The sequence below is a fragment of the Eptatretus burgeri genome, chromosome 7 (genome assembly GCF_056783735.1).
Source record: "Eptatretus burgeri isolate ZD-2024b chromosome 7, Ebu_testis_v1, whole genome shotgun sequence".
NCBI classification, from domain to species: Eukaryota; Metazoa; Chordata; class Myxini; order Myxiniformes; family Myxinidae; genus Eptatretus; species Eptatretus burgeri.
In genome coordinates, this window is record NC_140967.1 from 17,861,355 (window position 1) to 17,874,825 (window position 13,471).

At 45.6% G+C, this 13,471-nt stretch overlaps 1 protein-coding gene and 1 long non-coding RNA gene across 11 annotated transcripts in view; one reads left to right on the top strand and one right to left on the bottom strand.

Annotated features, from left to right (window-relative positions):
- Positions 1 to 3,825: 3,825 nt before the first annotated feature.
- LOC147022757 (uncharacterized) lies at positions 3,826 to 10,060 on the bottom strand. Its single transcript, XR_015059700.1, has 3 exons — positions 9,937 to 10,060; positions 4,157 to 4,310; positions 3,826 to 4,051 (listed from the first exon to the last, which is right to left on the bottom strand). It is a non-coding gene; the product is annotated as an uncharacterized LOC147022757 (long non-coding RNA).
- Positions 10,061 to 10,333: 273 nt separating this feature from the next.
- Positions 10,334 to 13,471, top strand: part of LOC147022758 (uncharacterized) — a 102,379-nt gene continuing 99,241 nt past the window's right edge. For all 10 annotated transcript variants that reach the window (XM_085887540.1, XM_085887542.1, XM_085887541.1 and 7 more), the window contains exon 1: positions 10,334 to 10,590. In XM_085887540.1, the coding sequence (XP_085743666.1) occupies positions 10,439 to 10,590 (152 nt within the window). In that variant the 5' untranslated portion in view covers positions 10,334 to 10,438. The remainder of the gene's footprint in view (positions 10,591 to 13,471) is intronic.

Below are 13,471 nucleotides of genomic sequence, written 5' to 3' on the forward strand. Positions count from 1 at the left end.
GTCACGTCATTCCCAGGAACAGGAACAGTCCAACTGTCACCAACCACCATTGCAACTGTCATCGCGATCTCTCACCAACTGGCATCAAAGCAGTCTGGCCATCATACTTGCCATGTGCGGTTTCAATATTTTTCCTTAATGCGGTTTTGGAGATACAGAGGTCCAAAGTTTTTTTTTTCCCCCCCTTTTTCCAACATGGGTTCCACACGACGTGACCTACGACATCAGCATTATCATTAAAATATTCCACACGAGTCGTCACTCCGATGGTGAAAAATTAGTGTAATCCAACAAGGGGTTTCAGAGAAAAACACTGAAGTTCTGTGTGGCCAAACAGACCCAAATGCAATTCCCTCTCCTTCGGCAAGTGTAAAAATGAAAAGTTGAAATGTTTTGCGTCAATAAGTATTCAACCTCTTTGCGACGACACTCCAAATTGAGCTCAGGTGCTTCCAATTTCCTTTGATCATCCTTGAGGTGTCTCCACAACTTGATTGGAGTCCACTTGTGGCCAATTCAATTGATTGGACACGATTTACAAAGAGACACACCTTTCCATACAAGGTCCCACAGTTGAAAATGCATGTCAGAGCAGAAACTCCACCATGAAGTCCAAGGAACTCTCCGTAGAACTCCGAGATAGAATTGTGATGAATAGATCTGGGAAGGGTATAAGACAATCTCTAGAGTGTTGAAAATTCCCAAGAGCACAGTGAGCTCCATCATTCGGTAATGGAAAGAATATTGAACTACCCAGTCTCTTCCTAGAGCTGGTCATCTGACCAAACTGGGCAAGAAGGACCTCGGTCAGGGAGTTGACCAAGAACCCAATGACCACCCTGACAGAACTACAGAGATCCTTGGCTGAGATAGAAGAACCTGACAGAAGGACAACAGTCTCTGCAACACTTCACAAATCTGGACTTTATGGGAGTGGCCAGATGGAAGCCACTCCTTCAAAAAAGGCACGTGACTAGAGTTTGCAAAAAGGCACGTGAAGACAGAGCACGAGGCACAACATTCTCTGGTCTGATGAGACGAAAATTGAACACTGGCCTGAATGCAAAGCGTGATGTCTGACAGAAACCAAGCACAGCTCATCTCCCATCGAACACCATCCCCACCATGAAGCATTGTGGTGGCAGCATCATACTATAGGGATGTTTTTCAGTGGCGGAGACTGGGGGACTTGTAAAGATAGAGGGAACATTGAATGGAACCAAATACAGGCAAATCCTTGAGGACAACCTGCTTCAGAGTGCAAACGACCACAGATTGTGGTGAAGATTTACGTTCCAACAGGACAACGACCCCAAGCATACAGCCAAAGCAACACTAGAATGGCTTCAGAATAAGAATGTGAGTCCTTGAGTGGCCCAGCTAAAGCCCAGACTTGAATCCCATTGAGAATCTGCAGAGAGACTTGAAGATTGCTGTTCACCAACGCTTCCCATCCAACTTGACAGAGCTTGAGTAAATCTGCAAGGAAGAATGGGAGAAAATCCCCAAATCCAGATGTGCAAAGCTGATACAGACATACCCAAGAAAACTCAAAGCTGTAATCACTGCCAAAGGCGCTTCGACAAAGTATTGATTCAGGGGGTTTAATACATATTGACGCAAGATATTTCTGCTTTCCATTTTTAATTAACTTGTAAAAATTTCTAAAAAACATGTTTGCACTTTGTCATTATGGGGTATTTTGTGTAGATTGATGACAAAAAAATTTAAATCAAGTCCATTTTAAATTCAGTCCGTAACAACAAAATGTGACAAAAGTCGAGGGGTGTGAATACTTTCTGGAGGAACTGTATTTTATGAATCTTTTTTTTTAATTTTTATTAACTTTTTGAGGGTCAGCCAGACGACCCTTCCCAAGAGTTACGAAAAGCCTAACGCACCCCCATGTGAAGGCGAGCATGCCGCCGCCTCACCACCAAGCCATGGCAAGCCCGATGACCCATTGAGTTACGGTGAGTCAGACGCGACACCCTCCCCCCTAAGAGTTATGGCGAGCCTGCACTAACAACCACCCCCACTGAGGGAGAGGGAGGGATGGAGAGGTGGTGATTGTGGGATGGGGAAGTTGAGATTGTATGGTTAGGGGGAGGTCGAAATTGTAGAACTGGGAGTAGTGGTGTGATGTTGGAGGAGAGGGGTGGGGAGGCAGTGATTGTAGCATTGGGGGATGAGAGGGGTAAAAGTTGTACAAACTTCTTTCAGGCATAATTCAATGAGCTAATCACAGCTGGCATGCACACAATTTACATGTGTGTTTGGGGTCCAGGTCAAAATTTAAGAAATAATGGACGGTATTTGTGAGTTTTAGAGTTTACTACAGTATTTGGGGACGTTAAATTGTGGTGCATGAAGTTGCCCAAGTAATTAAGATTATTTTGAAAGTTTTCTCATTATTTGGTTGTCCATCATTTTATATTGATACAGTAGTTGAGAGCCACATCGATCATCCTCACATACTGAAATACAGGTATGCAATTTGGTGTCTGTCTGTCTTTTTGACCGTGATGCATTCGGTCATTATGAAATCTCAACCAAACCTGATAGAGGATTAAGGGTCATATGATGGAGGTTGTAGCAACCTCATTTTCCTGCTCCCTTCGGGGGGTTTCCACCTGGGTGAAATCTGTGTTGAGGTGTATATCCAATTCAAGATAGCTAATCCCAGGGCCTTTGCTAATATCAAAAGTAATAATAACACCAACAATGATAATAGCATAAAACCAGAAAAAGCAATCAGATATTACAGACCCTCGCCAGAAGTTGTTTTGTGTGGTGTTTGTGTCCTGGTGTGTTATGTAATTAAAAGACATAATTGCAACTGCCCGCTTTATAACTGCTGGCAGTGATGACCGGGTACGAAGACGTCCCCTTTTGATGCAACCCTGGTTTGATGGGACACCTGACTCTGACCCACAACGTTGAATTTAGAATGGGATTAAAATAAATCTAATCAAATGGAAGACCAAATAGGTACAGTCCTGCCTATTTGGAGTCATCAGAAGGAACCTGAACAAGCAAAAAGCAAAGATGAAGTCATCAGGAGGAACCTGGATAGGATTTGCGTTTCAGCTGTTACTCCTCTACCCCCAAACCCATCCAGGCACAGCCAAGTGAGCCTTTTTCAAATACATAAAAAAAAAACCAAAAAGAACCCAGATCCAAAAAAAAAAAAAGATTCTGGCTGCCGGACTGCGTGTTCAATCGAGTTGAAATTTAAGACATCGATTCCACATCAATACCGGATCATAATTTTGAAGTTTCATGTCGATTGATTAAGTGGTTCCACAAAAAAAAAATTACTTTAATATTTTTCTTCCATCCAATATGGCTGCCAAACCATGTGACGTATCAATTATTCCTCAGCAAACTTGTACACCCAAGGCTTGGGGGTTTCCCGCCAAGTTTCTGTGAAGTCTGTGAAGTTTCCCCTCGATCAGGACAGCCGCTCTGAAGAAGAAGAATTTTGTAGGTTTTTGGGGTAAATCCAATATGGCCGCCAAACCACGCAACCTACGATGTCATGTGTGTGTGAACCTTTTGATCCTCATGGATCGGCCGTCATATCTGTAAACTTTCGCCTCGATATGTTCAGCCAATTCAGAGAAAATTTTTGAAGGTTTTTAAAAATATATTTATTTATTTTAAACATTGTGGCTGCCAAATCAAGTGACCGATCACGTGAAATTTTCTCTCTGTGGACCATTTTATCCCTAGACTAGCTGAGGTACCCGGCGTTGCCCGGGATAAATTTCACATTATTTCCCCAGTTTAAATAAAATGAAGTTTGAGACAAAAGGCTGAATTTGATTAATTGTTTTTTTTCTTTCTGAGTAGATTGTCTTTCTTGCAATGTTTCCGTTGCTCTGGTAGTTGGTACACTTTCTCGGACAGCTTCAAGGCGTGATTGTCTTTCTTGTGATCTTTCATGCTTCCGGGCTTCTGTTCTTTTTTTTTCTGGCTGCCGATGTAGATCTGCCCAAACTTGCCCGTTTCTTTGGTGGCATGGTAAAGTTGTTGGGATTTTCAAAAACTGCAAAAAAACATTACCATATTAACTTCCTGTAGCAACCATTATGCACATGACGGGACCTGACGTGGCAGAAAACGACGGGACCGATTTTCGGGAAAAATGCACCAAAATCTGGAATGGCGGCAAATCGAACACTTGTTCATGTTGCAGTGTTGCGGTCAAACACAGTGTTGTTGCAGATCCCGTGCGCTGCGCACTCCTCTCTTGGTAGCTCGAGGTCAAACGGTTTTCTTGGTAGCTCTTGGTCAAACGGTTTGCACTTGCATAAAGGACAGACAGATAGACAGACAGGCCAAAATATATATATGAGATGACTCAAAAATTTTTCATACTGATCGGATGTAGCGTTCTACATATGCAATTATGACGTCATAACAAAGGCACCTATGATGTCATAAACAAATCACACTTATTCCCCATGAAGAGTACTTAACGTGTGCCGAGTTTCAATTTTTCCCCTTCGTACGGTTTCAGAGATACAGAGGTCCAAAGTTTTCCCGTTTTTACAACATGGCTGCCACACCACGTTCACAACATGACGTCATTATGATTAAAACATTCTTCATGAGTCATCGCACCGACGATGACATTTTCGTCTCAATCCGACGAGCGTTTTCTGGAGAAAAACACGAAAGTTCTGTGCGGACAAACAGACAGATGGACAAACGAACGAACCCAAACGCAATCCCCTCTCCTTCGGTGAGGGTAATGAATGTTATTGGTTCGCGGACGCCAGCAGTGACCACTATTTTCGTTGTGTCTGTCTGTCTGTCTGTCTGTGTTTGTGACTCTCTCTGGAGCATAGCTCCATGATGTTTGATGCGATCTTGATGAAACTTGGACACAAGCTAGATATCATGGTCTAGTTGTGTCTTTTTGTATGAGGGGCGTCCCGCGCCCCTTGTGGGCGGAGCCACGCCCACTTGAACTTTTTATTATTTTTAATTTTTTTTCTCTCAATTTCATTTCATAGAAGCTGTGCGTAATGTCCATAAGTACAACATATAAAAAAAATCCGATTTGATTTGGTCAATTTTGACGGAAGAGATAGGTTTTTATGGTAGGGCTTCCTCAAAAGCTTCTACTAACTCAATTGTACCTATCGTGGCATTGTTCAATAATGTCCGCGAACCATCGTCGCCTCCCGGGTAGTTACAAAACAATATTAATACGAGTTGTATCCCCTCTCCCGAAGGGGTTTTCCTCCTTGGACAAACTCTGTGGCGTTTTGTGGGGAACCCCACCCGGAAGTAAAAAAATAACAAACCACAAACACACATTATGACTTTTTTTTTTTTTTTTTTTTATATACCTTGGTCGAGGCTCGTATGAGAGCTAACACACAACTCACAGCAAGGAGGCATGAGACAAGAGGGGCAGGAGTGGAAGGGACAAAACAGTGGGGAACAGACACATTAGGTGAACTGTGGAAGGGAGAGGGATGGGGATGGGACGGGGAACATGGCGAAGAGAAGATGGACATTTCAGGGACTTTCAGGAAGGAAAGCAGGAGAAATGAAGGAAGTGGGCTTGGGTGGATTATCGGGGGTAGAAAAGATCGAGGATTTGGATGGGGGAAGATAAGAGGTGGTGGTGAACAGCTGTTTTGAAAGCCTGGAGGGAAGAATGGGAAAGAATAGAGTGAGGAAGTTTATTCCAAAGGCGGGAAAAAAGAGGAATGAAAGAGTGAAGATGAGCAGTGATTCGTGATTTTGGTAGTTTTACCAGAAGGGGTTGTTGGCGGACCTTGAGCGCCCTGTGGAAATGTGGTGGGGACAAATCGCAGAGAGAGCAGGGGGCAAGGCTGGAGAGGAGTCGGTAGAAGACAGAAAGACCACCGACCAACCTGCGGTGATTGAGTGAGAGGCCCAAAGACTCAGCTTCATTGCGGGAGATGCCGATGATCTTAAATGCCCTGGTTTCGACAGCGTGAAGTCGAGAAAGGTGGGAGGCAGGAGCACCAGCCCACAGGGGAGAGCAGTACTCCATCAGGCTACGGACAAAAGCTTTGTAAGTGGTCAGGAGCTCAAGAGGGCCGAGGAAGGACTTAGCACGACGGAGGATTCCCAGTCGGCGACTGGCTTTTGAGGCGAGGTTGGAAATGTGACTTTCCCAGGAAAGGTCATGGCAGATAGTGAGACCTAGAAGCTTGAAAGAAAAGTCTTCTTCCAGAGGATTGTTGAGAAAGTGGATGGGGGGGTTTTGTAAACGGTCCTTTTGAAGAGACATAGTGAGAGTGTGAGATTTGTCTGGATTGAAAGACATGTTCCACGTGTTGGACCAGTTTGTGATTTTATCCAGATCTGCAGTGAGCGAAGAAGCTGCTGCTTGCCGGTCTGAGGGATGACAGATGGTACGGCAGAGGGTGGAGTCATCGGCAAAGAGAAATAGAGGATTTTCCAGAGAGTCCGAGAGATCATTGATGAAAACCAGAAAAAGAACAGGGCCCAGAACGCTACCTTGAGGAACTCCAGCCTGCACAGGAAGAGGGGATGAAAGAACTCCATTTAGGGCCACACGTTGACTGCGACAGGAGAGGAAGTCTGCGAGCCATGAGTGGAGATGGCCTTGAATACCATGGGAAGAGAGTTTGGTGAGTAGGGCAGGGTGCCAGACTGTGTCAAAAGCACGTGATGTGTCCAGGGATACGGCTCGGATTTCCTGTCTGGCATTGAGGACCTCCATGCATTGATGGGAGAGCAGAAGCAGCATATCCAGGGTTGAGTGACCTGGTCTGAAACCAAATTGATGATTGGAAATCAAGCCATTGGAGAAGAGGAAGGATTTCATGTCTGAGGCGATGATGGATTCCATAACCTTGCTGATGATTGGGAGAAGGCTGATTGGTCTGTAGTTATAGGGATCTGTTTTTGCACCTTTTTTATGCAGGGCAGTGATGTTAGCAGATTTCCAAGCAGATGGCAGATGACCTTGGGCAAATGAGAGGGTGAATAGAACAGAGAGAGGGTGAGCAAGAGCAGAAGAGCAGGCTTTGAGGACACGTGGGCTGATGCCGTCTGGACCGGTTGCAGAATCTGACTCGAGGTTTGAAAGCAAGCTCTCCACCTTGTCAGGAGAAAAGGATACAGAGTCCAGGGACAGTTGGGTGTGACTGGGTAAAGTGGGTAGAGATAGAGATGGGTTTAGGACACAAGATTTAGCTGCAAACACCGAGTTTAGACATTCAGCTTTATCACGTGTGGAATCAGCAGTGCGGCCATTTGAGGTAAGGGAGGGGATGGAGGGGGAACATACACCAGAAACAGATTTGAGTAAACGCCACCAGGATTTTGAGGAGGGAGAGAGGTCTGAGAGTTCAGACTTGAGATGAGAAAGATGTTATTTTCTGGCTCTCCTAAGGCTAGATACACACTTGTTCCGAGCTTTGTGGAAAGAACTGAGATTGCCCTCAGTTGGGTTTGCTTTCCATGAGGCAAAGGCAAGTTGTTTCAGGACAACTGCCTCGCCACAAGCTTCAGTAAACCAAGGGCGGGAGGAAGGGTAAGACAACTGAACACGAGAGGGGATAAATCTGTGCATGAGGGAGAGCAAGTTTCTTTGAAAGAATTCCCAGGATGAGTTGATGTTTGAGAAAGTAGTGATAGGAGACCAGTCTGTAAGTTTGATGGCTGCTCGGAGACCCTGCCAGTCGGCTTGAGTGAAATGCCAGACTCGACGGCGGTGAGGTGGTTCTCTGATAACAGCCAGAGAGATGTCCACTTTAACAAGGACGTGGTCAGAAGAACCAATTGGAGCGAAGGAAGAGCAGCAGATATTGTCAGGGAAATTTGTCAAAATCAGATCCAGAAGAGATGGAGTACCATTGGTTGAGATCCGGGTCGGGAAGTTGACCGATTGAGTCAGTCCCAATGAGTCACAGAAAGCTTTTGCTGATGTCCCATGGCAGGTGAGAGAGGTACCCACACCTAGCCAACTGGCGTGATGACAATTGAAGTCGCCACATATGAGGAAGAGAGAGTTTGGATGAGAAGATAGAAGATGGTCCATGTTTTCGGATGGTGAGGTGGAGATGGAGTCATCACTGTTCGGTGGACGGTACAGTACACATATAAACATGAGGTGGGAGTGGAGGGGAAGCTGAAGCCAGAGGTATTCCTGGGGGTGTGGGGGAGTGAGAGCAGTGCATGGAGAGTGAGGAATAGAGTCTTTGATGAAGAGAGCAACACCTCCACCAGGACGAGGCTCAGGTCTGTCATACCGTAAGAGGGAGTAGCCAGGGAGAGATACTTGGGAGTCAGACACGTCTTGGGAGAGGAAAGTTTCTGTTAGGCAGATAATGTCTGGTTTGTCAGTGGCAACCTGTATGGAAAGATCTGAAAGGTTTGAGCGAAGGCCCCGGATATTTGAGGTCCACACTTTTAATGAAGAGGAAGGGGAGGAGGCTTTGGGTGCAGGAGGTGGAGGGGGAGGGTAGGACAAGGGACGAGGGGGGCAGGTAAGGAGGGTTGCTGAAGGAGTGTGGGGTATTGCAGAACAGCGAGGGGAGGGGGCCGAATGAGGAGAAAAGGCTCTGTGGTGCGGGGGGAGAGGGGGGACAAGAGACAAGGAAGAAGGCAGTTGAGGATTTGAGGAGGTGGAGTGAAGAGATGGAGGTGAGAGGGCAGTGGAGGGAGGCAGGTTGGTGGATGAGAGGGGGGCAACTTTGAGAAGGAAGAGTGAGGGGGATGAAAGGTGGGAGAAAGGTGAGGGGGATTTTTGAGAGAGGTGAGAGGGAGGCTTGGAGGAAGAAGAGTGGGATGGTTGCTTTGAGAGTGAGAGTGAGGGGTGAGGGGGATGAGTTGGCACTGAATTTGGAAAAAAGAATGTTTGATGGAAAGCGAGCATCCATGGCAAACTGTGGTTTTTAAAAGTTTTAGGTCAGAGATGCGATTTAACACAATTCTTGATGGATGCAATGAAGGCGAATTCAGAGCATGGAGAGAAGAAGCGCTGTAAATAGTTGGATTTTTTAGGCAAGGAATGAAGGAGAGGTCGAAATGAGAGCAGTCTGTTAAAATAGCAGAAGAGTAGTGCATTGTGAAACAGTAAAGAGTACCACATGTGTGAGAGAGGAAGATGAAGCATTATAAGATCGTTTTTGTTGTTAAAAATAATGTATGAGAGAGTTCAACAGATTAGGTCATGGAAGTGTAATATATATATATATAAAAAAATCGAGGAAGAAGACGAGGAGAAAATTAAGAGGAAGAAGAAGAAGAAGCAGAATCGGGAGAAGGTGAGCGTGTTGTTGTTGTTGGGTGTATATATATATATATATATATATATATATATATATATATATATTTTTTGTTAATATTAATATATGAGAGAGTTCAACAGATTAGGTCATGGAAGTGTAAAAAAAAAAAAAAAAAAAAATCGAGGAAGAAGACGAGGAGGAAGTTAAGAGGAAGAAGAAGAAGCAGAATCGGGAGAAGGTGAGCGTGTTGTTAACAATCTTTGCTTTCAAACACTTTCAAACAATCGCTTTGCTTCTGATTGGACGTTCTCCACTGATGCGTCATCACCTCCCAATGGTCGAGGTGGGAGGAGCCTGTTCAGGCTCCTCCCACCTCGACCATTGGGAGGTAATGTTTCTCTGCTGTTTGACACTAAACCGAAAGGGGGGAAACTCAACATTGCCGTGCCCACGGACCAATGGACCCGAGCCTAGATCTACTGTAATCTATATACACCAGAGAGGATATCACGTGACTGTCGGGAGAGTGGGTGTACAGCACGAGTTGATATTTCATCAGTTAATTTACAAAGAACTTCATCGCGGGAAAGAGCCATCAATTCCGACGCTATGATTACCAACCTATGGTTGTTTGTCCATACTCTGTCGTTTATGAACACAGTAAATGCAGAGGAGCGGGACGTACCATTTTTAAGGGGAACTCTCGAAAAACCATTACACCAATGAGAGTCGTCCACAAAGTTCGCCACACGATTAACTATCGACGTCGCCAGCTATAACATTTCATCATGACGTGTGTATTTGGTTCTTCAAAACAATGCTGATCAATCAAATGACGTCATAGCATGACGACGTCTCGACTCGGAAGTGACGTCAAAACGTAGTATATCCGGTTGTTGTAATTTCCCGGCACTGAGGTCTCGATGCTGCATCCATCACAACTTGTGATTCAGAATCTGGTTCCTTCAGCTCTCATCTGTGTATTATTGCTTTGATGCACTTTTACATCTCGAAGTGTTTTGGACCTTTTTCATTGAATGGGAAACCGAGCAGATGGAATTTAAACTACGTCACGAGAATTCCAACCAATAGGGGGACGCGCTCGAATTTTGAATGATTTTGCGCTAACGAGTTTTCGTGCTGTTGGCGTTGCTCGATTGGTTTTCCTTCAATTGCTCTCCTTGACCATGGCTGGCTCACAACTGCCTGAGGACGAAGCGTGGGAGCGTGATAAGGAAAACGTGAAACTTTTGCGAGGTGGACGACCCGTAGAATCTCTCAATTTAGCCCTGCAAGCGCCAGAGAATAACGAGATGTGTGTCCTGTTGCAAAAACAGAGGTGAGGCCTAGCTGAGATTTGATGGGCGGAACGAGTCTGTCTGTGCTTTGTCGTTTGTTCTTCATACGTTCGTCCTGTGTTCTATATTCCTTTCACAATTAGGGGGGTAAAGGGGCGCGGGGTTGTGGCGGTTCATGGCACGAGTGGATTCTCCTCACGGATCACCACTCAAAAAAAAAAAGAAAAGTATATATATACATATATATATATATATATATATATATATATATATATATATATATATATATATATATATATATATATATATATATATATATATATATTATACACCGTGTACCATATGGAGAGCGTTTTCATCACTCTATATATATATATATATATATATATATATATATATATATATATATATATATATATATATATATATATATATATATATATATATATTGTTACGTCTCGGGGGGGGGGGGGAGTATGCATTCAAAGGGTAATTAGGATGTTTAATTAGGTATGCCATGCTGTTCGAGTGTACCAGGATCTCGATGTAATAAGTAGCAATTCAGTGGTGATAAGTTGTCTAGTAAATGTCCATTTCTTCAAGGGGGAAATGATAATTGTCACGTAATTAGATAGGGACACGGGTTAGGGTAAGTGTGTCTGCGTAAACCCTTTTAGTATTCCCTGGAGGCTTGCCGTGACGTCACAGGACAGTGCTGCGGATGGCTCCGCCCCGTGATCACGATTGGCAGAAGGCGACGGCGGTGGGCCAATAAAACGGCTTGATTGGAAGTGACGAGGACTCGAGGATAAAAAAGTTCTGTTCGGGGAAAAGGGGTGGAAGAAGAAGAAGATCGATAAAGAAAAACGGTTTTGGTGGAGGCTGTTGGGGTCGGAGCGTGCTCTATTGTTGCGCTGGTTCGTTCCTGGATTCATCGTGTCTCGTGGCCTTGCTGTGCCTCGTGCCTCACCTTGGTTGGCTCTGGGGTTCTGCTGGCTCGGAGTACGGGGTCGAACGGCGGGCGGACCTGCCTCCCTCTCCTGCTCGCAACTTGGCGCCAGAACTGGCTCCCTGGCGGCTGTGACCGGACTTGGGCCGACACCAGGAGGTCGACAGCACCACAGTGTCTCCTGCCCCTGACGAGTGCAACGCCAGCTCGTCCGACGCGAATCCAGGGACTGTTGCGTCTACACCACAGGCCAGCCTGACCATCAGGACCAGCTTGTGTGTGTGTGTGTGTGTGTGTGTGTGTGTGTGTGTGTGTGTGTGTGTGTGTGTGTGTGTGTGTGTGTGTGTGTGTGTGTGTGTGTGTGTGTGTGTGTGTACCTGTACCTGGCGCCTTAGAGGGTTTGAGATTTGTATATCCATTGGAATTGTTTGTGTTTTCCCCACGCCCGAACCCACACCACCATCCCGTCGAATCGCCCCGGATCCCTCCTCTTGCCAAGTCTTATTATTTCTGGTTAGAGAAAGAAACATTATTAACTCAGTGAAAAGCGACTCGTGCCACCTTCCTCGTCCCGTTTGCGGTCGAGCGATTAAAACCGCCATCTTTGGGTTATAAATAAATAAACCGCCTCCATAGTTTCGGCTCATTCTACGTTGGCGGGACTGTTCAAGTCCCGTGGACATCACATTGGTGTCAGGAGTGGGATGTTCGAACCCCTCTAAATTATATTTGGTATCGGGAGAATATACTAAGATTAAAATCTCGCCACGAATTGGAATATGAAATCACTACAGAAAAGCGCGTGAGCGCGGGAAAATTTTGGCGGGATTTTTCAAATAAAATTTAATTGGCGGCAAACAGGACTTCTGCACCATGGCGGATGTGCAGATGTTTGAGGAGGAAGGCCACGTGTCTGGCAGCGAGTCGGGGGAAGAAGAGAGAGACGGGGGTCGGATCGGAATCTCCCCCATTCCGAGCGTGGACCGTGCTTCATCGCCCGTAACGGGGCCGGCAGCGCCGGAAACCGGCGCGATGTCGATCCAGACAATGTTGGAACGTTTAATAGGGGACATGACAGCAGAAATAGCAAATCAATTCGTGACACAGAGGGCAGAAATGACAGATCAATTGGTGGTAATGGGGGAACAGTTGGGTGCACGGATTGATTTAATGAGGGATGAATTGGGGGAAAAGATGGAGAAAATGAAAACTGAGATGCAGGAGTGTGTGGATGTTCAATTGGGGGAAATACAAAGTAAATTCGAGGATAGATGGGAGGAAACAAAGGTAGAAATTACATTGGAGGGGGAAAATATACGAAAAAATTGGTAGATAAAATTGATGCAACGAACATTCGGGTTGATAAAGTGGATGAAAGCCTGGAACGTCATCGTGCCTGCGTGGATGCTCGTATGCAGCTGCAAGTAGAAGAGTGGGGAGAGCTGAGGAAGCAAGGGATGAATTTGGCGGAGGAGGGAAAAGGATTGGAGGCTCGTTTGGACGAACAAGATAAAATTGAGCCAAGATGAAGTCTTGGATAAAGGCCTGGTAGAGCCGTCTTTTGTAAGTAGAGTGTCCGGGTTGGTTGAGGAGCAGCTACAAACTCGCGACGGAGCCTTGGAGGATGTTGTGCGGGCCCAGAAGATCCTGCGGGAAGAGGTGAATCGGTCCATTCAACGTTTGGAACAGGAGGAAAAATTGACCCATGAGACCCTCACCACAAAACATCTTTGGCCACAGTGGGCTCCGAAATTGGATACGCAGCCACAAGGGTGTTTGATCCCTGGGCTGGATTCGGACAAGGGAGAAACTGGGAAGCGGGCCACCGGGAAAGTGATCCCCCTGGTAAATTTTGACGGGTCAGGGAGCGTTGAAGCTTTTCTGACGCAATTTGAGTGCATTTCCCGATTAAACGGGTGGAATGAGCGGGAACGTACAGGGAATTTGGTGGCAACGTTGCGGGGACCAGCCGC